Source organism: Ursus arctos, unplaced genomic scaffold (assembly GCF_023065955.2).
Source record: "Ursus arctos isolate Adak ecotype North America unplaced genomic scaffold, UrsArc2.0 scaffold_18, whole genome shotgun sequence".
In the NCBI taxonomy this organism is placed as follows: Eukaryota; Metazoa; Chordata; class Mammalia; order Carnivora; family Ursidae; genus Ursus; species Ursus arctos.
In genome coordinates this window covers 41,771,880-41,798,842 of record NW_026622852.1, presented here as the reverse complement: position 1 = coordinate 41,798,842, position 26,963 = coordinate 41,771,880, and the positions used below count along the sequence as shown (strand labels likewise).

General features: G+C 58.1%; 1 protein-coding gene across 5 annotated transcripts in view; it reads right to left on the bottom strand.

Annotated features, from left to right (window-relative positions):
- COL27A1 (collagen type XXVII alpha 1 chain) overlaps positions 1 to 26,963 on the bottom strand; it is a 134,863-nt gene that overhangs the window by 11,447 nt on the left and 96,453 nt on the right. For 3 of the 5 annotated variants that reach the window (XM_044389543.3, XM_044389544.3, XM_044389545.3), the window contains 23 exons: positions 25,091 to 25,144; positions 24,500 to 24,544; positions 24,373 to 24,417; positions 24,047 to 24,100; positions 22,969 to 23,022; positions 22,011 to 22,064; positions 21,110 to 21,190; positions 20,664 to 20,717; positions 20,359 to 20,412; positions 16,486 to 16,593; positions 11,885 to 11,938; positions 11,657 to 11,764; positions 10,602 to 10,655; positions 9,634 to 9,687; positions 6,204 to 6,260; positions 5,968 to 6,021; positions 5,368 to 5,421; positions 5,065 to 5,118; positions 4,258 to 4,311; positions 4,068 to 4,175; positions 3,446 to 3,553; positions 2,450 to 2,557; positions 363 to 416 (listed from right to left, as the gene is read on the bottom strand). In XM_044389543.3, coding sequence (XP_044245478.2) covers positions 363 to 416; positions 2,450 to 2,557; positions 3,446 to 3,553; positions 4,068 to 4,175; positions 4,258 to 4,311; positions 5,065 to 5,118; positions 5,368 to 5,421; positions 5,968 to 6,021; positions 6,204 to 6,260; positions 9,634 to 9,687; positions 10,602 to 10,655; positions 11,657 to 11,764; positions 11,885 to 11,938; positions 16,486 to 16,593; positions 20,359 to 20,412; positions 20,664 to 20,717; positions 21,110 to 21,190; positions 22,011 to 22,064; positions 22,969 to 23,022; positions 24,047 to 24,100; positions 24,373 to 24,417; positions 24,500 to 24,544; positions 25,091 to 25,144 — 1,524 coding nt within the window. The remainder of the gene's footprint in view (positions 1 to 362; positions 417 to 2,449; positions 2,558 to 3,445; positions 3,554 to 4,067; positions 4,176 to 4,257; positions 4,312 to 5,064; positions 5,119 to 5,367; positions 5,422 to 5,967; positions 6,022 to 6,203; positions 6,261 to 9,633; positions 9,688 to 10,601; positions 10,656 to 11,656; positions 11,765 to 11,884; positions 11,939 to 16,485; positions 16,594 to 20,358; positions 20,413 to 20,663; positions 20,718 to 21,109; positions 21,191 to 22,010; positions 22,065 to 22,968; positions 23,023 to 24,046; positions 24,101 to 24,372; positions 24,418 to 24,499; positions 24,545 to 25,090; positions 25,145 to 26,963) is intronic. The other 2 variants (XM_044389546.3, XM_057313707.1) reach the window with 1 other exon arrangement.

The following is a 26,963-nucleotide window of genomic DNA, read 5'->3' as shown; positions in this document are numbered from 1 at the left end:
TTAAGCAGGTACTAGCATGCCGGCTCTGTGCCACACGGCTGAGAGCCTCTGCTCTTACTTCACTGCTCCAACAACCCTCTATGCTTATCATACCCATTTTATAGATGATAATACTGAGGCCTGCAGCTACAAAGTAACTTGCCTAATGCACAGATCAGGAAAACTGGGGAGCTGGGCCAAGAACCCAGGCCCGCTGGCATGTGAGTTCTGGGGAACCAGGATGTTCCTGCTTGATTCTGGTAGCTCTCCAGCCCACATTGTAAGTGCTCAAGAAATCTTTGTTGAGTGAATACATGGATAAACGAACAAAGAGGTGGACGGATGGAACCCCAACAGGAACAGTGTGGAGTGGGGATTTGTACCTTGGGTCCGAAGAGGCCCGCCATTCCTGGGAAGCCCATCTCGCCAGAGTCACCCTGCGGGGAGAGCGAAATGAGATGGGGTGAGTGGGGCCAGGACAAGGATGCCCAGCCGATCACCCAGGACCTTGGCGCCTGCCTCCTCCCATGGACATCAGCGACTCCAGGTAATCGGATGAGTGTGGACGGCTCACATACTAGACGCCGGTCAGCCTGGGCTCCGAGGGGCAGGAGCCTATGCCTGTCGCATGAGACAGTGGAGGCCAGCTCAGGGATTCCATGAGGAACGCTCTAGAACACTTAGGACCTCCTGTCCCAGGTCTTCAAGGAAGAGAATGAAAAGACACGAAGACTCTTCCTACCCATCACAAAGGCTCTGTTAAGGACTGCGTCCCTCAGAATCAGCCCATTGGCTGTAGGCCTCTATGTGCCAGGGGCTCTGCACGGACCAGAATGCATGCGGGTTCCTACTTCCGCCCGGGGAAGGCACGCCCTGTTCACAGATGAGAACACTGAGGCTCAGAGAGAGCAGGACCTTGCTCCTATTCACATGGATGCCATTGCGGGCAGTGATCGGGTGTGAACGATTCTGGACGCCTGGATTAGGTGGCAGGGGCATGCTTAACTTTGAAAGAAACTGCCCAGCTAGTTTCCAAAGCGGCCGTACGTTTTACTTTCCTACGAGCAGAGGAGGGGCGTTCCAGGTGTTCCACATCCTTGCCAACACTTGGTCTGCTCGGTCTTTTAAAACGTTTACCGTTCTGGGGCGCCTGGGTGGCTCAGTCTGTGACATGTCTGACTTCAGCTCAGGTCATGATCCCGGGGTCCTGGGATCGAGCCCCGCATCGGGCTCCCTGCTCAGCAGGGAGTCTGCTTCTCCCTCTGCCCCTCTCCCTACTTGTGCTCCCTCTTTCTCTGCTATTATAAATAGTATTGCTTTTTAGATTTCAAGTTCTGATGGTGCCTAGTGTATAGAGACACAGTTCCTTTGTGCATCTTGAGCGGATGTCCCGCCGTCTTGCTGTATTCACTGGTTCTAGTAGCTTTACTGTGGATTGGATTGTCTCTCTAGACAATACTTGCATCTACAAATGAAAAGATTCACTCCTTCTTTTTTGATACGAATGCCTTTTCTTTATTTTTCATTCCTTATGGCATTGTCTGGAACTGCCAGCACAACGTCGAATAGAAGCAGTGAAAACACATATCTTCCACTCGTTTCTGCTTCTTGGAAAAAACAAACGTACGTTCAGCCATTCACTATTAAGTATGATGCTAGCTGACTGTTTTTCAGGAATGCCCTTTTCCCAGCTGAGGAAGCTCCTTTTCCATACCAAGTTTGCCGAGCGCTTTTAGCAGACATGGGGTTGCATTTTGCCAAATGCTTTTCTTGCATCCACTGGGAAGATCAAATGGGTTTTCTTTCTCAGTTTGTTAATATGGTGAATTATACTGACTTATTTTCAAGTGGTATACCATCCTTGCATTCCTGGGATAAACCTCAGTTGGTCTTGACGTACCGTCTTTCTTCTACATCCTTAGATTGGTTTTTCTAAAACCGTGTTGAGAATTTCTGTATCTATATTTCTGCGGTACATTGGTGCTTTCTTGCAATGTCTTCTGTCCAGCTTTGAAATCAGGGTAATGCTGGATTCACAGAATATGCCGGCAAGTATTCCTTCCACTTCAATTTTCTGGAAGAGTTTTTGCAGAATCAGTATCACCTCTTCCCTTAACTTTTACTGGAATTCTCCAGTGAAGTCCTCTGAGCCTCGAGTTTTCCACGTGAGATGCGTTTTAAACCACAGACTGAATTTCTTTACTAGATATGAGGCTATTTGGGGATCAGCTCGTGATCCACCACCTGTCCTCGTTCTGAAGGGACCGCTCAGGTCTCATGCCTCGGCCTCCTCCCTCCCCTCCGCCCCACTCCGGGGAGGCAGAGGAGTATCTGGTGCTCAGAGAGGGTGTCGCTCTGCCCTCGTCACAGAGCAGGCAGGAGGCTTCCGGGCCTGTGTGCGCATGTGTGAACATGAGTGTTTGTGGGCATGCGAGTGCGAGAACATCTGTATTCCCTGGGGCTCACTCACCGGCTGGCCTTTGGATCCTGGCTCCCCCTGGCTCCCGGGAAGCCCGGTTCCACCCGCTGTCCCTCGTTTGCCAGGAGGACCCACCTGCCCGGGTAACCCACTTTCACCCTTAAAAAAACAAAACAAAACAAAACACACCAAAATGACCAGAGGGGAAAATGGTTCTAGGGGAGGGGGTGGGGGGGCTAGGAGAGACAGAATAGTGATGCCACAGGGTCAGCTGACATCTCAGGATGCTGGGGCTCAGATGCAGGCCTGATGGGGGCTCAGAACCTTAGTCTCCTTAAGAGGACAGCCTCTTTTCTTCTCTGGAATTCAAGCTCCACATTCCTCTCCACTCTCCCACCCTGCCTCTCTTCTTCACTGTTTCCTCCCAGCAGACCATGAAGTTCCCACCCACCCCCCACCTCTGCTCCCGCCCTTCCTCCTGTCTGGGATGACACCTGTCTTTCTCCCCACATTTAAATCCTCCCTGGCCAAGGCCCCCTCTCCCCCTGCCTGCCGTTCCCACAGAAGGTTCCAGCCTCTCCCCAACTAAACCTCACGCTTGGGGAGGGCCAGAGGAGCCATGTCTGATTCATTCATCTCAATCTTCCCTTCTGTGTGCAGCCCTGGGCTCAGACTGACTCATGGCTGCCTCCCCCACCGCTCAGGGAAACTTGCTAAAAAGATGCCTTTTGGAAGAGGGTCCTGGAGGCAAGCAACAGCTACTGTTCCACAAATGGCCACAAGAGGGCGCCCAAGGACAACTCAATAACCAGTCGCCTGTTTTAAAGGCCTGGTAGGGCCCGGGATTTCTAGCTGCCTGGATAAACTCTCCTGTAAGTCAGGTTCAAGTTTGGGGCAGGGACCCCTGAGAAATGTCAGTGCCATGGACTCCATTTTCACAGAGGCCAGGACACGGGTGCCCATGTCAGCATTATAATCAATGTCACGGCAGTTAGTACCAAGGTTGAAGGGGTGGAAGGCTGCTAAGTCGATTAACAGGTGTCTGACCTTGAATCCTGGGGGCCCCTGTGCTCCAGGCAAGCCGGCCACACCTGGATTTCCTCTCTTCCCAGCAGGGCCCATGGGGCCAGGGTCCCCATCGTCTCCCTGCTCCCCCTGTAAAGAAAGAGGGCAAAGGAGGACCTCTCATGTTTCAGGAAAAAAAGGCAGCCCGGGGGCAGCATGTCTCATAGTCCCGATGAACTCTGGGTGGAATTAGAGAGGAGGAGGTCAGACCCCAGGAGGGAGGTCATCCTGCCCGTGCAGTGAGGATGGGTGTGTGTGTGTGTGTGTGTGTGACACCAGTGAAACATGAGACCTGCGGATTTGTAAGTGGGGAGGAGGAGGGACCTTACAGTCAGAAGTTCCACCCCCCCCCCCCAGGCAGGGGAGGGCCTTCTGGGTCCAGGCATGAGTAGGTAGAAGGGCCACATTCCCAGGTCCCCAGGGATGAGGCGACTGCCCATGCAGGAAACTTCTGGATATGTTGGTTCTGCCCCTTCCAAGTTTCCAAACCTGCTTCTCCTGGCCCATGGCCTATGGCAGAACCACCCCCTGCCCAGACCCCAACACACACAACACACCTTGTCTCAAAGGGAGACAACGTCTGTTAACCCCAAGTCCTGCTCACCTGCTGTCCTGCTTGACCATCCCTGCCAGGAAACCCATCTGGTCCCGCGACACCCTCGGGGCCCTGTCTCCCCACCACGCCCCGAGGCCCTGGCAGCCCCTGCAGGCCCTGGGGATATAAAAGAAGCTGATGAGGGCCTCTGTGGAGGGCAGGGAGGCAGGCGGGAGGGGACCGGTTGCGGATCACTCACCTGAATCCCCCTTCGTCCTGGTGCCCCAGCTTTGCCTTGCTTTCCCTTTGGTCCCTGAAAAATCAAAGGACACGTGACAGAGGCTGCCTGGAGGAGGGACAGAACCCTAGGAGCTCTGGAAGGGGGTCTGAAAGGAGCATGGGCTCCTGTGTGGCCCGGCCCTGCCCCTCCCCCTCTTGGGTCTCAGCATCTGAATCTGCAAATGGGTCCAAGCACCCTGGCCCGGAAGCCCCGGCGCAGGGCAGGCTTTGGAACCTGCCGATGTTGTCCCCACCCCTGCTCTGGGCCCTGTGCCCCCACTGGCTCCCTCTGCTGGCGGGGCTCTGGGCACTGGCAGTTTCCTAGGGGGAGCCTGGGCCCATGGCTGGCTGGGCTTCAGGATCCTTTGATTCTCAAGAGTGAGGCTATATCCCTGTGGGGGTGAGGGGAGATGGTGTGCGGGTGCAGGAGACACAGCTGGGGGAGGCCGAGGGCATGAAGACAGCCCTGGCTCAAGCTCAGGGGAGGCAGACACAGGGCTCTGGGTGCAAGGTGGGAAAGTCCTCGACCGCCCCTCAGTTCCCACCATCATCATCCCTGTCCACCCCTCCCTCCTTCCTCCGGACCTTTGCCTCTCCAAATTTTCTTCTGCAGAGGCTCTCGACTGCCCTGGGTTCAAATCCCACAGGTGGGATTTGTTGGCCCCACAGGTGGTCCCCTTCCTGGAGGCCCTGCGGGGTGCCCGCCAGCCCAGCCTCCTACTTGCTTGGTGCCTGGATGGGGGTATCCGCCCTTCCCAGGGTCCCCGGTGGACCTCAGCCCCCGTACCTCTTCCCCTTTCGATCCTTTGGGTCCCGGCCGCCCCCGGAGTCCCGGATGTCCCTGCAAACCAAGGTGAGAGGATGCAAAGCGGCCCCAGGATTCTCTCCCAGGGAGGCTGGCCAGTGTCCGCCTAGAGGGGGAGGGGCGGGAGGGGTTTGGGGCTGCAGGCTCTGGGGGTGCCCCCAGCATCAGGGCAGGAGAAACCAGAGTAGACCGCCCCAGGCCCTCCTGCACGGAAGGTCCCTTCCCTCCCCCACTGCCGCCCACCCACCTGGGGCCGGAGGGGGATGGGACGGGGGCACCACTCACGGGAAGGCCCTGCTGGCCTGGATCTCCACGCAGGCCTTGCACACCCTCCTGTCCCTGGAAGCCAAGGAGAGACCGGTGAGGGGGCCCAGCCTGGAGCGGCCAGGGGCCGGGGCAACTTCGGACCCGGAGGAGCCCCCGAACCCTTGCTCTTCCTAGCCGTGTGTCACTGTCCCCATCTCAGATTGCTCATCTGCGAAGCTGCAAAATGATGACCCTGGCAGCAAGGATGGAGCAGGGGAGGAGAGGGGAGGGGAATGGAGGGGAGGGGTGGAGCCTGATGGGGGCCCTGTGCTCACTCAGCGGTTTCTTGCTTCTGTCCGGAGAGCTGTATCTGGCCAAAAACGGGGAGACTGAGGCCCTGTGAGGAGGGGGTCTCTCTCCCCAACCTCACCCTCTCCCTCCAGCCCTCCCCTTGCCGGCATGAATTCTGGCCTGAGCCCTCTTTCGGGGGATCTGTGCTGCAAGCTGGACACGAATGGTGGGAGGGAGGGCTAGTCTCCTGGCGAAGGCTGTTTTCCTGCCAGGGGGCCGGTGAGCGGGGAGCGCTGCCGTGGCACGCCATGCGTGGCGCTGCCATTGGGTAGGAGCTGTGATACTTACAGGGTATCCAGGGTCCCCTGGCTCCCCGCGGTCTCCTCGATCGCCTACGGGGCCCTGAGTGACAAGGACGGCAACATTAAGTATGGGCTATCAGGTCTTTCCCTGGACGCCCCCTCGGATGCTTGCAGCAGCCTCACCCCTGCTCAGCCTCGCCCTCCCCACAGCAAGAATCTAGGGCTCCAGGAATCTAGGGCTCCACCTTGGCAGTGGCCCAGGGGACAGAAAAGGGGGCTTACCCGATCTCCAGGTGGCCCAGGGGGCCCCTCGGCTTTGCCGTCCTCACCCTGCTCTCCCTGTGGACACAACCAGCTTTAGGACACACTTCTGGCTCCTGGCGCATGTGGGGAATTCCAGACGATCCACACAGAGTGGAAAGGGCCTTCATCATGTACTTAGAGACTAAGGCCGGAGAGGGAAGGGGCAGACCAGGGCCTTGACCCAGGGCTCTGGGACCAGGCAGTGCTCTTCACTGCCCCCTGCTGGACACCTCCGCGCAGGTGAGACCGCTGGGAGACCCAGGCAGCTCAGAGCAGAGATCTTGGTCACACCCAGCTTTGGACAGGACTGGCTGCTCGGACCCTCCACAGGTCCCTTCCCATCTCGGAGCTCTTTTTTCTCAGCTGGGGAATGGGGCTGAGGTGGGGTGAAGGGACGATGGCGATACCCAGGGGGAAGTGGTGGGGATTCTGGAAAATGATGCAAAAAGTCCCTGCGTGGTGCTCAGCATGGAGTGACAATAATTCCGACAGCTGGTGGGCACAGGCACTCACTGAATATTTCCAACAACCCTCTGAAGCAGGTGATGGTATGCTCCCCATTTTACGGGGAGGACACTGAGGCACAGAGAGGCCATGTGGGCTGCCCCATGGTTCAGCCCTGAAAAAGAGTCGCTTTCTCCCATCTTTGCTGGAATAAAGTGGGCAGAGAGCCAGCTTTAACGGGAGCCTTCTATCCTGGATGGGAGCCCCAGAAGCAGACCCCAGGTTGCACTCAGCTGTGGGCCAGTTTGGAAGTCTTGTCCATAAGACAGATTGCTATCTGTGAAACAGCATCGTGTTGCCCTGCAGAGCTGTTCTTGGGACCCAGGGCAGAGAGCTCGCTACCGCCCACATAGTAGGGGCTCAGGTGGCCATGGACTTGGCTGTTGTTGCCAATAACGGCAGGGACGATGTGTAGTGTGGATGTAGTCCGAGGGATTGCATGAGGAGTAGGGGTTAGGGGGGAGGTCCTTGAGCCCTGGCAGGCCACCCTGGGCCTGGGCCACCAGCAAGACAGGAGGCTGGAGGCTGCATGCCAGCTACAGGGAAGGTGTAATCAGAGCAAGTGGCAGAGCCCCAGGGCGCAGAATGTTCCAGCTCCAGACAACCGGTGTCACCTCCCATGGGGGTGCATTCTGGGCAGGAGGCTCAAGTGGGGGCACCCCGGGCCCCCTGACTGTTGGCGGGGATGGAGGGGGATGCCCGAGAGGCAGGAGAGGGAGCCATCCCTGGGGCCGGAGCCCGTCCCGGGCCCAAATCAGTCCCGAGGGCTGGCAGCTCTAGTGCCTTGGCCCAGAGCCTCTGTGGCTCCTGTGGCCAGAGACCAAAAGCAGGAGGGACTTGGCCCGAGGCTTAGAACCAGTTGTATCCAAGGGGGTGGCCCAGGGAGTGGGGATTCCCTCTCTTCCCTGACCCCTCTCTATGGCTCTTTGTCCCAAGTCTCAGTCCCACCATGGAGGGAGACAGCTGGATGGGGGCGTTTTGGAGAAGGGGGCCATGTTTACTGAGTGTATTGTGTAAGGCAGACGCTTCCGGGAGGTGTTCCATAGAATCTATACAGCATTCCTATGCTGCTATGACTATCGGCCCATTTTACAGATGAGGAAACTGAGGCCCGGGGAAAGAAGGGTCTTAGTCAAGGCCACACAGAAATTGAGGGGTGGTGTGAACCGAAAACCAGCTATACAGATCTTCCCCACTCTCCCCACATTGTGGCTATAGTTTGGGGATGCATTTTTAGCACCAGGAAGCTGGTGGAGGCCCCCTTCTCCTTGTTCCCAGAGTCTCATTGCCAATCCCTCCAGACACCACCTTTGTAGACACACATGCCCCATGGGAAATTCACCCGCTGAGCAGTATGTCAACTCATCGAAGTGCCCGTTTCCGGTTAGGGATGCACAGGCTGACATCAAAGTGTGCGTCCTGGTCCTGCCACCTTCCCACTGGTCCTGGCCTCGTCCTTAAGCATCCTGGAGACTCAGTTTCTCCATCTGTCATGTGGGACACTGACACCTCCTGGGGAGGGCCGTGATGGTGGTTGTGCTTGGGGGTCTCCCTTGGGAACCCCACCCCCACCCCAGCACCCTCCGGCTTGTGCCTGGCTCTTCATCCTTGCCTCTAGTTTCACCCTTGAGTTCTCTCGGGCACCCTTCTGCAGCCCCCAGCTCGGGGCCGAGGAAACATCACATAATCATTACACATCCGTAAATACCTGTCGGAGCCGGATGCACGAGTGAGCGAATCTACTCCTGACCGCTAAGAAAGGGCCTGTGGCTGACATATATGTGAGGTCCTGCTTAGCCTCGCATTCCTGAGGTACCCACCCACTTAACGGAGGGGGCACTCAAGGCTCAGGGAACCCGGGGGCCCCACCCAAGGCCCCAGCAGACTTAGGGCAGCTTTAGGGTTAGGTCTCATTCTCAGCAGCCACAGGAACTGAGCCTGGGGCTGCAGGTGGCTGGGGGTGGCAGGAGGCGTCCCCCTGTTTCAGGGTCCATGTTAACCCCTCCTGCGCCAGCTATGGCCGACTGAGGGCCAAGGGGGGGACTTGGGGTACTGAGCGGTACTTCCCGCAGCTTCCTGGGGGATGTCGGAGCCCACTGATGGCAGAGCTCTTCTTCTCCAAGCAGGAGGAAGGGACCAGTTGGACAGCAAGTCAGGCCAGAGTGATTCACACGGCAGTGGGGTGTAGTTAGTGGGTAGCTGGGGCAGCTCACGGATGGGAGGGCTGGGGAGGTGGGGGGAGGCAAGGAGACAGCAGGGAGGAGGGAGGCAAGAATAGGGAGGCTCAGAGCTGCTAAGGTAGGACTCAAAGGCCTGGGTCCAGAGCCAGTTTGGTGCTGCCTGGGAAGGTGACCTGGGGCCACTATCTTGGCCCGCTGGCCCCACGTGCCCACCTGCACCATGCGGCAGGGCACAACCATCAGCAAGCTGCCTTCTAGCAATTTCTCTCCTCCACCGAAGCTGGAGCCAAGCGGTGGGCTGTGGCCGTGCCCTCCCTCTGCCTCAGTGGCTCCTTCCTGGCTGGGAGAGGCTGGCCTTGCCCCCCCGTCCTAAGCCCTGCGCTGGCCCTCGCTGGGGGAGCTCGTCCTGAGCAAGGCTTCAATGCCCACATTCACACTGATGATGGGGTTGCAGTTCTCGTCAGTACATGACCGGAGTCCATCTGCCCTGCTCGACTGGAAGCGCCAGGCGGGCAGGAACTGTGGTTGTGTTCCAGTGCCCAGCACGGACCCGACACGCAGTCCATCTGTGTTGAATGTAGGTCTAACGGCTCCTGGCCAGCCGCGGTGTGAGCAGCAGTGAGCCACCGTGAACTTCTGCACTACCCCAGCCCCAGTGCCCCAGGGGCTGGCTCCTGCCGGCCCGCACGGGAGGGAGCGGCTGCTTCGCAGGACGGAGCACTCACCTTTTCGCCCTTTGGTCCAGGAGGTCCGAGGGGGCCCATGATGCCTTTGTGTCCCTGCAGGAAACAAGATGGCAAGAGGTGAGAGCATGGGGGAGTGAGGGCTCGAGAGGCACAGTGCTGAAGGCCAGCAACTCAGAGATGGAGACCCTGGGCTGTGAGTCTGGGCCCTGGCTCTGCCCCAGCTCGCTGTTTGACTCTGAGCCCGCCCTGTGCCTCTCTGGGCCCTGGCCTCCCAGACACACCTCTCAGGGGTGGGCCCGTTTGGATCGTACCCCAGCCTGGAGCAGACCTGGGGCCAGATCTCGGAGAGCCAGTGTGTCCCCTGGGGCAGGGGCAGGGGCAGGGGCAGGGGCAGGGGCAAAATGCTGGCCTCAGCCGACTTCCCCAGGCTATGGCAGGAAGCATACAGGCACGTTCCTCCTTTGGGCTCCCAGTGCCCCCTCTCCAGTTCCCATGTCCTCTGCCCTGTCCCTCTTCTGTCCTCTTCTCCCCGCTGTGCCTCCCCAGACACTGGATCCCACCTTCAAACTCAACAAGCTGTTATTAGCCTCCCCAAGCCTCAGTTTCCCTTTCTGAGCTCGCCCGGAGCCTCTCTGAGGACTAGTCACCCAACTCTATCACATGAGTTTGGCTTAGCCGCCTCTGAGAAGGGTGCCAGCTTGGCTGCAAAAGCGAGGTGAGGCTCGTCCCTTCCACAAACAGCTGGCATGACGCCCAGACAGGACACATGCGTGGCACCCACCACGGGAAGGAAGCACTCAGCGAGGGCACGTGGAAGGGGAGGGTGTTTCTGTCTGCCCACCCCTGCTCTAGGGGCTCAGGTGCTCCCTGGACCCGGGGAGACCAGGGATCTTCGGTGGCCCAACGACCATCCTCAATGAGGAGGTGGTAGGGGCAGAGGCCGAGGCCTGCCTGGGTCCCCACCTGCAGGACAGAATTCCAGGAGTGGGGAGGTGAGATTTTCTTACATCGTAACCAGCCAGTCCCGGTTCTCCTTGGGCCCCCATCCGTCCTGGAGCACCCTAGGACAAGAGCACACGCACGTTAGTACAGGTGTGGTTCTCAAGCAGTGACCTGGGCACTGGCTCCGGCCGCATTCAGCCCCACCGACCGGCACGTCTGTGGCCCAGAACCCAGGCTGCAGAGCTCCTGCCTGAGCTCCCCTCCTCCCTCCAGCCCTTCCTTCTCCCAGCTCCAGGGGTTCGTGGGACCCAGTGGCTAAAACATCTTCACTTTCGCGAGCCAATTTTAAACAGAAGCGCTAGAGGAAGTTAAATTATATGAACTTACAGTTAAATCAATTCTATTAAACATGATGACAAATAATCAAAACTCCTCCCTTCCTAATAATTTTGCTCCATTTTATTGTTATAAAATGGCTCCAGCTTATTGCCATCTATTGAATGCATGTGGTGGAACCAGCAGATGACGGACACTCCTGTGCGTCTCCTCCCCAGTGAGCAGATGGCAGGGAATCAGCCACGGTGGGAGCATTCACACCACGGATGCCGGATGCCGGCAGCTCAGAGATGCCTCGACTGCCTGCCTCCCGCCTGCTTCCTCCCTCTGCAGCCCGCAGACCCCTGGGGCCCTCCTTCAGGGCAGGCCAGCAAGAGGCTGCAACAGCCTCAGTCACCCAGGGACCTGCAGCCTGATCCTTGCGAACTTATTTCCAGTGGGAAAACTCCTTGTTCCATAGAAACCCTCCCGAGGGGCGGGTCCCCTCGCCCCACCCTAGAATGGGTGCTTATTCATCTGGGTCTGTAAAGGGCTTCGGAAGACCCAAGAGCACCCTTCAAATGGTCAGAAATACTTGGCGCTGTGGGTACTTTTCCAGGGAGAGAGGCGACAGCTTCTACAGGGTCCCCAAGGGATCTGTGATGCAAGAGAAGCGGCTAGGACAAGGGACAGCCAAAGGTTTGGCTGAGAGGGGGAGCGGGCGATACCTCTCTTTCTTCGATTGCCCCTCCACCCCTGCTCTGTGCCTGCCCACCCCACCCCACCCCACCCCGAGAGTTCTCACCATTGGTCCCAGGCTGCCCCGGGACCCTTTAGGGCCTGGGGTGCCAGGGGGTCCGGGGTCTCCGGGGACGCCCATCTCACCCAGCTGTCCTTGGTAGCCCTTGGCACCCTGCAGCAGGAGGAGAGACAGGCTGTCACCAGGCCCCAGCAGGAGGCAGAGGGAGAGGTGGGGAAGGGGGAGGGGAGGAGGGCCTGGGAAGATCACGGCTGCAGAAGGAGGGGAGCTCACCTTGGCTCCGGTCCGGCCCTTCTCGCCTTGCTTCCCTGGTTTTCCTTCGGGACCCTAAGCGGGAGAAGGAGGGAAGAAGGGTGAGAAATGAGAGGGACCTGAGGCAGAGCCACAGGGCATAGGGAGCGCCAGCCCAGGAGCTGTGAGGGCAAACTGCCCGGGTTCCAAGCTCACCCTGCGCTCAGTATCCCCCGGGACCCTGTGACGTGCAAACTTCCTGGGACGGAAGGCTTTGTCTGCAAAGTGGGGACACAGGTCCTGTTTGCCTCACAGGGTTGAGGAGTCAACCCCGGGATGGGGGCGGCCTCTCAGGCTCCCCAGGTGCCTGGCCCATAGTAAGTGCTGGACACATCCCTCTTCCACGGCAACTGCTACGCGCCCAGCCTGTCCCAGTGCGAGCAGCTCTCGGCACTGCCCCGTGCCACACACTGTTCCAGCCCCCCAGCCCCCGCGAGCCTGAGGCCCAATCAAGACCTGCTCCCACAGGTGGTGACCGCTGGGCTTCCCAAAGGTGAAGCGACTTGCCCAGAACCCCGATTCAACTGTGGATCTGTCTGACTCCATGCCCGGGGCTCCCGGTGCCCACTGAGAATGTGAGGCAGGCAGGTGAGGTCCTCCCTCATCTCTGAGATGCCATGGGGCGCTTCTGACCAGCCCGAGGCTGTGTCCCGCTGACAGGGGCTCCCCCCTTGGGGATGGGGGCTGGAGGGGCTCCTCCTAGTGGGGCATTGTGTAGGGAAGGTCTGCCGCCCTCCCCCACTCTCCCACTGGGGTACCCAGGCCACTCCCTCCCAAGGCTGCTCTGGCCCTCCCTCAAGGGGCATCCCTTTGCTCTCCCTTGCCCTGCTCTTGTCAGGGCCACTCAGTGGTGTGAGTGAGTGCGTATAAGCGTACATGTGTGAACATAAGACAGATAAGAGAGGAAAAGAAAGGGAGAGAAGAGAATCCCAACCCTGAGCCACACTGGGTTGGGATGTAGGGGGTAAGGCAGGCAGTGTTTCTGGTCTGGAAAGGACATGCTGATGGTCCCCTGAGGACAGTCTCCTCAAGACCCAAACCTCAAAGGAATCTGGGAAGAACATCTATGGTTTTGGCAAGCACTAAAGAGCTAGTTCGATTCAATCCCTTTGGCTGCATTAACAGAGGTACGTGCTGTAGGATGAGGGAGGTGATGTCCCCACCTTGGAATAGGAGGAGGCACTGACTAACTGTGATGGAGGGAAGGCAGGAAGATGGGATCTTAGAGGAGCCAGGAAGCACATGGGCTAACCCAGAAGCACTCTGCAGATGTCTGCAACTCTCCTGAGCCAGGGGCGGCTGTGTTCTCTTGGGGGGGGGGGGGCGGTGTCAGTGGATGGAAATTACAGGGAGGCCAGCTTTGAATCAACACAAGGACAAAGCATGGCAAAATTGGACTGGAGAAGATGATTCTCTATCCCCAAGGGCAGTGCCAATTAGACCACCCTGGGGCCCTCAGGAAGGAGGGAGTGGAGGTCCTGGAAGGGCCAAGTGAAGACTGCCCTGCATTCTGGTGCTTAAGTCCTCATGTGACACTGGACAACCCCTTCCCTTCCGTGTGCCTCAGTTTCCCTGCCTCTCATATGTAGGTCTTGAACTAACTGTCCCGTCTGTGGCCCCTTGTCACATAGGGCTACTGAGCACTTGAAAGGTGGTGACTGCTATGGAGGAACCAGATTCTTAATTCAATCTAATTTTAATTAACTTAAAATTCAATTTAAATACGGACAATTCAGTTATCGTTAAAACTTTTACGTGTGTTTGGATCAACTTGGAGATATAAATCTACATTTTCAGCTATATATTTTATGAAATATAAACACAGATCAAGTATTTCCAATGAAAATTTAGCATCTGAATGGAGATGTGCTGTAAGAGTAAATTACACATCAGATTTCATAGATTTAGTACAAAAAAATGCAAAATCCCTGATTAATGATTTTTACATTGATTACATGTTGGAAATGTTCTTATTTTGGCTATATTGAGCTAAATAAAATATACTATTAAAATTTATTTCATCCACCTCTTTTTACATTTTGAAAATGTGAGTACCAAAAAAATTTTATTTATTTAAAGATTTTATTTATTTATTTGTCAGAGAGAGTGGAGAAGCAGGAGGGGCGGCAGGCGAGGGAGAAGCAGGCTCTCTGCTGAGCAGGCAGCCTGATGTGGGACTTGATCCCAGGACCCTGGGAACATGACCTGAGCTGAAGGCAGACGCTTCACTGACTGAGCCACCCAGGCTTCCCTAAAAATTTTAAATTACACAGGTAGCTCGTCTTCTGTCTCTATCAACAGCACTGAACTAGACCATGTCCCAGTCTTTGTCTCCCCCAGTAATAAAATAGTCCCAACCAATAGGGCTTCCACCGCGGGCTAGGCACTATGTCTGCGTTCTGTGTCATGCCTCCCCTAGTTCTGGCCACGGGGCTGGGAGGAAGGGGTTATTTATTCCATTTAAGAACCAAAGACACAGGCACAGTGAGATGAAGACACTACCCACAGGTCACCTCGCCGGTTTCGAGTGAGACGTGGGTCCTCAGTGGGGGGGGGGGGGCACCCCCGGTCCCAGGCTGGTCATAGCTGGGCAATCGTACAATCATGATACAGGGGCTGGTGGAATTTGTCAGTAGGCTGAGGTGATTGCTATGGCTGATCCCTTATCAGAAGGAGAAATGAGTCAGCACTGAAGAATTCAGCACAGGGCCAGGACGCCAGGAGTCTCCCCCAGGACAGGGCGGCTGGCCACTTGTTCTGACAGGCCCCCTCCAGCTGGTAGCATCCCTGATGGTGTGGGAAATCCTGAGTAAGGGCTGGAGAACGCAGTGGGGTGAGGCTGTGGGGCCAGAATGAAGGCTTTTACTGGGCCCCCATCCATAAGGATATATTTCTGGAAAGGCTCTGATGGCTCATAAAATTCTATTTTTAAATCCTCCACTGTTCCTTGGCCAGAGTGGGAGATACTTGTCCTGTAGCCCTGATGCCAAAGAGACTCAAATACAAGCCTCTCACCACCTCTGTCACCCAACACACACTCAGTCTGGCCCCACTGAACCTCTTTCCAGTTCCAGTATATGAAAATTGGCAGATGTGGCAAAACATGGACATAACTCTGCTACCACCACCACTGCCCCCACCCCCATGGGCACTGTCACTACCACTGCCACCACTGCCACTGCCATCACCATCACCATCATTGCCACCATCAACATCCCCACCATCCCCACCATCTCTACCACCATCACCACTATCACCTCCACCATCACTATCACCACCCTCACTAATACCATCACCTCCACCATCTCCACCATCACCATGTCCACCATCATCACCATCACCACCACCATCATCACCACCATCACCATCTCCACCATCATCACCATCTCTACCATCATCACACCATCATCACCACCATCTCCACCATCATCACCATCTGCACCACCATCTCTACCACCACATCACCTCCACCATCACCATCACCACCCTTACTAATACCATCACCTCCATCACCATCCCCACCATTATCGCCACCATCGTCACCACCATCTCCACCATCATCACTACCACCACCATCACTAATATCATCACCTCCACCATCATCATCATCGTCATTATCATCACCATCACCACCCATCTCCACCACCATCACTATCACCACCATCAACACCACCATCTCCACCATCATCACCATCATCACCATCATCACCACCATCTCTACCATCATCATCATCACCACCATCATCATGTCCACCATCATCACTACCATCTCCACTATCATTACCATTACCACCACCACCATCACCATCTCTACCAACACCACCATCATCATCAATATCATCATCATCTCTACCTCCACCCAACCATCATTATTACCACCACTATCACCACTACCACCAGCTTCCAGTCATTTCCTCCTTCAGCTTCATAAAGATGATATTTATTTTCTGGCATGTTCTAGAAAGCACTTTCCTTTCCAAAGTCTCATTGACTCTTTAAAGATAAGAAAACCAAGGCTCACAGAGAGGCAGCAGTGATCTGCCTAAGGTCACACAGACCGTGGGTTCTCGAGCCAGAACTCAACCTTTGGACTCTAGGCCCACGGCTATTTCTGCTGCACATTGCCGCCCATTCCATGGCCATGATACTCAAGAGTTTACTAAGAAAGAGCCCCTGGAATGTTGGAATGCATTCCTTCCAAATCCTTCATCGTACCAAGAGTGTGACCCAGAGAGGGCAGCGGCAAGTTCCTAGTGGGGGATCGCGGCCAGCTAAGTCCCCCTGCTAAATTCAGCGTGGCTGAATATGGGACAAGGTCAGCCCGGCCAGGCTTGTGGAGGCTATGGAAGCCAGACTGAGGAGTGTGGTGCTAGTCTAAGGGCACTCAGGAGCCATGGGAGGGCTAGGCAGGGGAGGGACATGGGCAGACTGTTCTTGGGAAACTCCCAGGTGGAGGAAGGACCACAGCGGAAGACCCTCAGGTGGCTGCCATCAAAAGACCTCCTGTCCAGCTGCCTGGACAGGCGTGGGCGGTATGCGTCCCCAGATGCCCCCAGTGCTGGCACGAAGCCAGGCACACTCACCCGGATGCCAGTGATGCCAGGGGGGCCGGGGGGCCCGTCCTCGCCCATCAGTCCCTCTTGGCCTTTGTCGCCACGTTCGCCATCAGGCCCAGGGTCACCCCTGTCCCCCTAAGTTGGAAGGGCATGAAGAGGGGGGAGAGAGAGAGAATAAATTAGTCCCTCAGCCCATCAGAGGCGCTACACGTCAGGGCTCCATTTGGATGTCCACAGCCAAGCAGCCCCTGGATTCCCCCGATGGTTCCCGGAGCCACCAAAAGGGTCAGGGTGGCACGGCCTGGCTGGCGCAGGAATACCCCCGACATGGTACCCGGGCCAGGGAGAAAGTCACTCAGGAAACGCAGAACCCTGACCACTCCTGCACCCCGGAGTTCACAGGAAGGGGGCAACTGTGGGAGACTCCGGCTCTTTCTCCCCAACACTGATGCCATGGAGAGCACACGAGTCTTAAGACGCTGAAGGAAATTTTAAAAAAGAAAATCAATTCACCCAATCCTGCCTCTCAGAACCAACTCCATTTTTCTGAGCTGCCTTTTCCACCCTTGCTTACGTGAAAAGAGCTGACAGTAATAGTAATAACAAGTCAGAGCTCATGGTTTCCATTGCTGGGTACCAGGCTCCCAGTGGCAGGAAGCTGGTTCGCAGTACATGAAACTTTAAAGGCACAATCCCAACCGCACTGCTTGGTTTCATCTTGTTTTATTTCGGTTTTTTGCTATCTGACTCTATCGCGAACACCATCGCCCGTTGCTGTCTGCTCGGCATGGCTGTCGTTCTCGCCGGCAGCAGAGAAAGTCCTCGTCCGGTGGACGGCAGTAAACACTGACCCAGCACCTGCCACGTCCAGGCCACGTCCTGGCAGGCTGGGCTGAGCCAGGCTATGGGCAGAGCAGGGGTGACGGGTGCAGCATGGGCAGCGGCCACGGAGGGACAGGGTGGCGCCTGTCAGAGGGTCACCTCCATCTGGGCTGGCGGGCCCGGCGGGGCTCGTGGCTGGCCTGCAAGCGGCTGAGCTGGGACCGTTCAGAGAGACCCGTGGGAAAGGGGATGAAGTCATGGACAGGAGGAAGGGGTGGGCGGGGGAGCAGGCTGGGAGAAGGGGAGCGTGTCTCTGCCAGTTCTGCTTCCCGGCGCCACACTTTCCAAGGAGCGCTGATAACCTGGTGTGGGTCCAGGAGAACGATCGGGGTGCAGAGGACGTGAAGCCTCGGCCTGGGCTCCGGGCACAGGACGCTGGTGCAGGGGCCTCTTGGGGTGGTTTCTAGCTCAGCTGGGGAGGCGGGGGGGGAGACTCCCCAGGGACGAGGGGTCCAGAGATGGCATGGATAAGGGAGGGACACTCCAAGCTGAGCTGTGGGCCAGCGCAGAGCAGATCTGGGCACCAGGAGAGGGTCGGACAGGTTGGTGTGAGATCCCTCCCTGCTGAGATTCTCAGACTCCAAGCGTAGCCTGGCAGGGAGACGGGGTGCTGCCCTCATGGCCCTGCTGCAGACCCCGGCTCCAGGATCCCTCTTCGGGCTTCTCATCCCTGGCCCCCTGCTCTGCTAGCTATCCAAGGCAGGCAGCCTGTTCCAGGTGGCTGGACTGCTCTTGAGACAGGGGCCCCAGCCTGGCACCCGCAGGGGCTCTGACTCCAGGGACCAGGCAGACCCCCCCCCATAGCCTGGGGTAGACTTTGCAACAGCACATGGAAGTCAGCGGCAGAGCACATGTGAGACCCTAGGGTTCGGGGACCTTCGGAGTCCAAGGTTCTCTGCGCAGGGGACAATACCTCCCTCACTCCTGGGGTTATGCTGCTTAAATTCGAATCTTGCTGCCACCTCTCCATGGCTGCGTGACCCTCAGCGAGTTTCCTCATTTGTAAAATTAGCAGCAAAGGGTTACTATGGGGATTGAAAGAGCTAATCCATGTAAGTAGCTTAGCAGCGCATCTGGCACGTGAGTTCTGGACAAAGGTTAGTCTTCCTAGGAGTAACCCCCACCATCACCACCACCATCTGCTGGGTGCCAGCAAACTCAGCAGAGATCATCAGCAGAAAAGCACTCGACAAACTATGACGTGCGGCGTGTGTCCGAGAGGTGATTTTCACCATGAAGGTGATTCTTGGACGAACACAGTGAAGAGAGCAGACTGTCTCCTGGGTTTCATGAGGGACCAGAGAAGATCAGCGCTGGGCATTTGCCGCAACTACTCTGGCCCAAGGTCTGGTAGAACTGGCTTTGAAAGGAGTGGAAGAGGAGGAAGAAGCCAGCACTGAGAGAGCAGGAAAGAAGGCGTGAGACACTCACGCCTGGAAGGCCCTCCTCCCGTCCCACCTCAGCATGATTCCGAGGTGTCCTGCCAGAAACGGAGGAGGCCCCCGCACTGTGACTCAGTTTCCCCATCTGTCAAGTGGGGACAGGAATGAACCTAGCTCCCAGGGCGGCTGGGAGGATTACCCGGGTTCATTCACGTAAAGCTCTTAAGGCAGGTGCTGCAAGCACGGGGTGAGCACACAGAGCATTTTAGCTAGAATGTTCTTCAGTGTCACTGCAATTGGAGCAGGCTTTGCGCAAAGGGTGTGGAGGGGCTCTCAGGTGCTCCGGGTCTCCCCAGCCAGGACCCAGTTATACCCTAGGATGCAGCCAAGTTGGAGAGGAGAGGAGGCAGACAGATGGCAGACAGGGGGCGCTCTCGGCCTTGCAAGAAAAACCCAGGGCAGATGGGGAGCCCGCCAAGGGCCTGTCCCGGAGGCATCCTGGTAGATGGGGAAGCCAGGACCCAGGGCAGCTATGGGGATGGGGCGGTGGGGGTGGGGGATGGGGAATTGAGGGCTGCTTATCTGAGGTCACTTGGAGAGTGCATGGGTGACAGGAGGGAATTCTGGGATGTGGCACTTGGGCTTCTGGGCTGAGGAGCTGACTCAGTGTGACAGGTCAGCCCCAGGGAGAGCCCATCTACTACTGTGCCAGGGCGGGGCCAGGGCTGGCAGCCAGGGACAGGCCTGGGCTAGACATGGAGCTGGTAAGTCGGAGAGCGATGCCTGCCGGCCCCAGGGTTCCGGGGAGCCCTGGCGCCTCCTGAAAGTGCCAGCACCTGTGGCTGACTGAGGAATCTATGGGACATGGCAGGGCAGAGTTAGGCGTACACACTCGGGTGCCAGTGAGCCCCGGGTTTGAATGTTAGATTCTCCACTCACAGCCATAGACTCTGAATGAGAGCACCTCTGCCTCCTTCTGAGCCTCAGTCTCCTCACCTTTAGAATGGGTGCACGGTATAGAGAGGTAGCCGAGGCTTGGGTCTTGGCTATGCCAATTACTAGCTGTGTGTCCTTGGGCAAGTTGCTTAACCTCTCTGGGTCTCAGTTTCTTCATTTAAAGACTGAACTTACCTCGTAGCATTAATTGGCATGTTACATAACACAAAGGGCTTTAGCGTAGTCCCTGATACAACCGTGACTAGTCCACCAAAAATAGCGGCTCACAGGTCGTGGGTGGCGATCATGATTTTCCTGATCTTTTAGGATGTTTGGAAGATAAGAGACATCGAAGCTGCTGGCTCTGGGTCTAGCAGAGAGTGGGGTGCTTAGGTACTACCCTTAACCAAGAGAAGCTGTAGTTTTGAGGAGAAGGGTAGCAATGAGGAGTGGAAGGTGGGATGGCTCCTAGTCCCATCTAAGCAGGGCAGGAGGCAGTGGTGGGCAGGGTGGTGGCGGGGAGGGGGTGCTGGACGAGCTACTTGCAATAGGAGCTAGAGGTCTGCTCTTGGAGTTTCATGGGAGCACAGTGCTTCTGGGAGAAAGCTGAGGTCTTGGAGGGGAGGGGGCTGGGGGCAGAGGTAGAAGGCAGTTCCAGAACACCCCCCCTCCCCAGACCCTACAGCAGCAGCACACTTACCTTCAGCCCATCGGGCCCTGCAGGGCCACTGTCACCCTCGAGGCCCGGCTCTCCCTGGAAAGGGTGGTGGGGAAAGATGGGGAGACATTCCTGGGGAAGGGGCCCAATGTGTTTTTACTTCCTTCCCCTCCCCGGGGCAGGTCCCCAAGCTCCTATCTCCGGGCAGTAGGGCCCTCGAGCGCCCGGCACACAGCAGGCGCCTGGTAACAGGGGCTGAATTAGTGAGTGAGCAGGGGGGTTGGGGTGCCCACTCCCAAGTGCCCCTCAGGTGGCTTTCCAGGAAGAATGAATTTGTTTCGACTTACCCGCTGCCCAATGAGGCCCTGCTCCCCAGGGGTGCCCAGAGGCCCAAGGTCACCCTAGGAGAAGCCAAACACAAGTCCATGGGGGTGGGTAGGGCCAGTCCCAGCCCTCGCCTCACCTCCCTGTCCTCACCAGCTCTCATTTGGGTGGGGAGCTGGGGAAGCCCCTCCTTCCCAAGGACCAAAGCGACACTGTAAAATGCCAACCAGAGCCCCTGCTCCACGCCAGCCCCGGCCGTGTCGGGACCGCTGCGAACACCACCGCCACCGAGCTCACATTTACACAGCGCTGCTCTAAGGGCCTCTCGATTTCACACTGAAACCTCACAACAGCCCTGCCAGAGAAGGGAGCTGCTTTTACAAATGGAGAAACCAAGGGACCACGCACGGGGGTTACGTAACTAGCCCAAGCCCATGAGGCTAAGAAGGGACAGAGTCAGGATCCAAACCTGGGTAGTTTGGCTCCAGGGAGGACCAGTGCAGGGTTGGCAACTCTGTGGCTGACCACCGTCTTTACTCTCCCTGAGAGCCTTGGAGAGAAACCCAAAGGAGGAAGAGGCCCTAAATGAGCCAGAAAAAATGTCATCTGCCCCCCAGAAGATCACCACACGGGGGTTTCTAAACTAGGCTCCCTCTGCGCTGACATCTGGTGGGGGGGGCCAGGAGGAGGTGGAGTGCTGAGCCCCCAGCCTTGCCCCAACCAGGAGCATCCCATTTCTGTCTGTTTTATATATGGGGCGGTTTTCTGCATTGTTGGAGCAAAGGTTTCTGGAACTAAGCCAACAACTGAAGTCCCAGGGCTGGTCCAAGTCCCTCTGAATGGCAGGGAGGCTCAGGCACAGCTGGGGATGGGGTGTCTGCCTCTGGTCCCAGACCCTGGCAGCTCCCCCAGGCCCTGCCTAGCAAGGCCCCCAGGCTGCCAGCATGGCTCGTGGGCTCTGGGCCCTGCGTAGGGAGCTGCGTCCTCTCCCACAGCAGAGCAGGGCGAGCGCTCTCCCCAGAGCCCAGGCATCAATGGGCGCCTGTTTCCCTGCAGGTAATGAGGGGCTCGGGGGCTGAAATGCAGATGGTATCTCGGGAGGCCAGGAGGTATGGCCGCCCGGGCGTGGGGCAGGTGCCAGGGAAAACACCGCTGGGCAGGGGGCAGGGGCGGGGGGGGTGGTGGTGCAGGGGCTCTGGGCCAGCGGGGCCCGCCACTGCGGCCGTAGCCAGGACCCGCTCCCTAGCCAGGAACACAGAGAACTCATTATCCCCACACAAGAAAGGCCCGTTTCTCTTCCGTGGGGAGGACATGGCTGCCAGCTGGGAGCTGGTTACAACAAGTCAGTTTTCTCTTGCATCCTGCCTTACCTTCATCCCGGCTTCCCCAGGAAGGCCCGGTTCTCCTACCGCACCGGGGGGCCCCTGCAAGAAAATGCCATCGGTCCCTCCTACAGCAAGGGCTGGCCTCGATTGTAAGGGAGGAGACAACTTAGGCAGGCCCAGAGAGGGCAAGGAATGTGCCTGAGCTCACACAGCAGGAGAGACACAGGGCTGGGAGCAGGCTGTGGCCTTCCCGGAGCTTGGAGCTGGGACCACAGGGAGGGTGGTGGTTGGGCCCGGGGTGCCGAGCCCTGGGGCTGCTCAGCGGCTGCTGGAGCCTTCTCCTTCCCCACGAGTGTGGTTTACCACATTAGGAGCCCCTTGGTGAGCAGAGGGAGGAAAGAGCATGATTCACATAACAACAGGGGAGGACGCCAAGCAAGGCTGTATTCGGTGCTGACAGATCCCCGTCCTTCACTCGGAAGCTGGGCCAGGATGACGAGGGTGGGAAGGGGTCCGAGTTCTCACCATCGGCATGGCTATAGCCCCTGCACAAACCCTGCAGCTCAGCTTCCTCCCCTGGATAAGGCAGCGGGGGGGGGGGGGGTCTGAGGCCCCTCTAGAGCTCCTGGCTGCATGACCTCAAAAGGGCTTCTTCTTAAGTCAAACCTCAGTGGGGTGCCGAGGGGAAGTCCCAGCAGGGGTGGGGGGTGGGGGCACTGCTACTTCCCTTGGTGCCACGAAAGAGGCACTGCCAACCCGCTTGAGGGTCCTGGCACCCCTGCATGCCGTGCGCTGCCCCTGGAACCGGGAGCCCAGCTCCTCGCCCTATGCCATTAGGGTGGATCTGCCCTCCCACCAGGGGGGTCTACCCTTCGGTTTCTGCGGACACAGGACACGACCATCTCCCAGGCCAGGCCAGGGACCCCCCCGCAGAAGAGGGCTGCGAGGGGCTAATATCTCCCCGGCAACATCATGGGACAAACAAGGGGTCCTCAGCGCTTACCTTGGGTCCCATCTCTCCCGGAGGGCCAAGTGGCCCCTGGGGTCCCTGAGGGCCCTGTAGGACAGACACATGATAGTTTTGAGAAGGCAGACTGGGCCCTCTCTGGGGCCTGAGGTCCAATAAAGCAGTCTGGAGGGGGAGGTGAGGGAGAGGATCCCCAGAACCTGGGGCTCTGCGGCCACACACACCCCACCTGCCGTGCAGAGGACCCTGCAGCTCCCACCTCACCACCGGCCTCCTGCCACCCCCTCCTGCCATCTGCACTCTCTCCTGCTCCTCTGCCTCAAACCCGGGGGGCCCTCCCCCACTCAGAAACCTTCCAGCTCTTCCGAGCAGCCTCGCTCACTCTTCTCCCTCTGCCTGGGTGCCCTTCTACCTGGGATCCACATCTGGAAGCCCCCACCCTACTCCTGGCCAATTCACTGTTCAAAATGGCCTCTCCTTAGGCCTAAAGATGTGGGACTTTAGCAAGGCCCTGGGGGTGGGGGGTGGGAGGAGCCTCCTGTCCTTCCAGGGATCCCTCCTCCTATGCCCTCGAGGCTGTCCTCTCCAGTTCCTCTCCAGCAGTACCACTCCACTGCCTCCTCACGGGGCGCCCTGACCCTTGGGCCATGCCCCAAACCCATCCTTCCAGAGAGACCCTCCTGAAGGGTTATCTCAGTTTCAAACCCCTCACTGGCTCCTGTCCAGACTCTGCAATTCCCATCCTCCCTCCCTTGGAGACCTGAATACTCTGTTCCCTCAGCTTTTCACTGGGCTACGCACCCTGTATACGTTTCCTCATTTCATCTTTACAACAGGATGGCATGGTAGGGACAATTATTACCATTTACTGGCAAGAAAACTAGGCTGGAGGGCAAGCGAGCTTAGACTCCAACCCAGAGCTCCCGAGCTCCCTGGCCAGTGCCCTCTCTACCCTCCTCCCCCCAGGCCTGTCCCCTCAGGGTAGCAGAGCCCTGGCCCTGTCCCTCTCCAACCTCCCTCTTGGATGACCACGTCCCCCACACCCAGGCCGTGGCATCTGACGCCGGCCTGCCAGAGGCAAAGAGGCAAAAGAGGGAGGAGAGGGAGCACTTACCGGTTCTCCTGGGAGGCCCTTGGTGCCTGGGGGGCCTGAGGGACCCGGGATGCCCTGTGGAGAGGAACAGAGGTGACCTGGGTCCCTCCATGGCCTCCTTCACCCTGCTCGGAAGTCTTTGCAGCGTGTGAGGGTCCCACCCCTACCCTCCGCCATGTGACCAATGGGGAGACTGAGTCTCAGGGGAAGGAGGCAGGCTGGAGGGTCTTCAGTGCAGAGGGGGCAGCCAGAACCTTTGGGGGTTCCACCGCAGGGTGGGGACTTGGTAACATGGCTCTTAGCTCCCGGCAAAGCCCCACGGAATTTCCGGAACTGGTGCTACTTACGGGGAAGCCTCGCACGCCCGAGTGCCCGCGCTCACCAGCCGCACCCTGGAAGCACATTTGGGGTCATTAGAGGCACGTATCGCCAAGCAGGGAGCGGGGAGGGGCTGGCGGCCTTGGCCTGACATACCTGCTGCCCGGGCTGGCCCGCTCTGCCCTGCGGTCCTGAAGGGCCCTGCAGGAAGCGAAGCGCGTGAGGCTGGGAGAGGTGCTTAGGAGGACCCTCCACGGACACAGGACCCACACCCCACGGGAGATGGAAGGAACCTGTGTCATCACCGATCCACCCCTCTTCCCGTCGTGCTGGTGGGCAAACTGAGGCCTGGCAAGGGGAGTGGCTGGCCATAGTCACCATCTGCTCTGGAGAAGCAAGGACCCCTCGCTCGTGCTGGGAGTAGAAGCAATCTCAGCTCCTGGGGGCTCTGGAGGGGGCAGGGGCCCCAGGGAAGGGGCCAGAGGGCCCCTGAGGCTCCTTCCCACTCTCTCTTCCTCCTGCCTCCTCTGGCTCCCTCTTATGCACTACTCTCTCTCTCTGTGCTCTTTCTCCCCCGTCCCCAGGCTCAGGCTCCAGGGCCAGGAGGAGTGGCCCGTGAGCTCCCGGCCTCTCCTGCACTCCCTGCCGCCCCCAGGGGCTTGGCTCCAAGGAACATCTGTCCCTTGGTTCCCGGATTCCTGACCCTGCAGGGGAGGCATGAGGAAGGGCAGGCCGTGGGGTTGGTACCTTCAGGCCCCTGGACCCCTGCTCCCCGGCTGGTCCATCTGGTCCTCGGGGGCCCTGGAATAGGAAAAAGGGACTAGCACGGTGGACAGCAGGGGTCTCCCTCGGGCTGGGAACCAGGAGGGCAGGGCTGCCCAGAGCCTCGGGCCTCTCCCGGCACAAGCCTGGGGCTCCCTTCTCCTCCCACTGCCCGTGCACCCCCACCCTGAGGCGGGTCACCCGTGCGCAGCGTGCCTGCTGAGACGGCGAGGCACGGAGGGACTCCGGAGAGGCCCTGTTGTTCTGGAATAGGGCTGGTGGTGCACGGAAGACCCTGTTTAAAGAGACGTTGGAGGTCAGTCGGCCAACGCACTTCACAGTCATGCAGGCTGAGGGCTGGACACATGCGGCCAAGTCCCCACAGTCAGCCCTTCAGCCTCGGCCGCTGCGTCCTCTTCCCTGAGCACACATGGGGCAGAAACTTGTGTCTGAGCCACAACCCCTGGGGGGACCCTGACAGCAAAGGACCTGGGGAGGGTCTGCTTGTGGCCAGGTGTGCAGAGCGGCCTCCTTCAGCCAGATGTGTGAGTTAGGCTGGCCCTGCTCACAGAGGAAGAGCTGACGTGTGGAGGGGCAAACACGGGGCAGGGGTCAGGCGGCCGTTCCGTGGAGACCCCACATCACCGCCCGAGGCAAGCTCTTACCCCACTGCACAGAGGGGAACACTGAGGCCCAGCCAAGGGAAGTGGCTTGTCTAAGGTCCCTTAGCACATTAGTGGGTGTATCCCCTCCAGGGTTCTACCCACTGGCCCATGTGACCCCCTTACGGGGACTCCCACAGAGACACAGATGGGACGGGGTCCTCCGGAAAAGGCTGCACAGAGAACAGTGTGGTGTTTATCCTGCAGGGAATCAGAGAGGTCGTGTGGGGGAGACGAAGAGGGTCTCGTGAGGGAGGCTGGCCCACTCTGGCCTGGGAGTGTGAGGGCCAGCCACAAAAGGGGGCTGGGAACATGTCCGGGGTCGGGGCGGGGATGAGGGACAAGAAAAACAGCATGAAGAAATCATTTAAAAATTGAGCAAGGAAATTTTTAATTAATAATTGAGCCAGAAAAAGCAACAATTTTCTTATCAGCTGCCTGGGGCTCCCACAGCCTTGAATAGTGTCTCATGGATTCAGTAAACCCAGGACAGGCGACCACGCTGAGCCTCAGTTATCTTGTCTCTGAAATGGGGATGAGACTCTCTCCCTTAAGGCGGGAGATAACGCACACAGGCAGTTCGGCACTGGCCTCTAGTAAGCGCTCTCAGCAGCTCGCTCTGCCACAGCAGGCATCAGGCTCGCCAGGGCCAGGGACACAGAGGAACGGCCTGGAAGAGCTGGATTCCGTCCCTTCCCGGGAACAGGCAGCTTAGAGCCAGCTACAGAGAACCAGAGCAGGGTTTCCATAGACCCAACACAACACAGGGTTAGAAGCTGCAGGTGCCAGTCCTTGTTCTGCTGCTGGATTGCTGTGTGGCCCCAGGCAAGCCCCTTCCCCTCTCTGGGCCTCTCTCTCTCAGACGGACACTGTCAGACCAGGTGTTAGACTTTCCGCCCCTCATTCATGGACAGGTGCCTGGTGGAGATGGAGCCAGACTGAGGTGGGGACATCCCAGGTCTTAGGAGCTGGGACAAAGGCTGGGCCCTCTGGAGAGATGGCTTCTGGCCCCTGGCCTCTGTCTCTAGCCGAGGCATAAACCTCCCTGGAAAGGGATCGCTCCGGACTGCAGCGGAGGCCCAGAGGTGTTGAGGGTTTGGTGTGAATCTCACAGCACCCAGTGATCCCAGGAATCCAGGCCTTTCTGAGAGAAAGTTCATGTGATCTATGATAACAGTGGCAGCAACAGCAGCAAC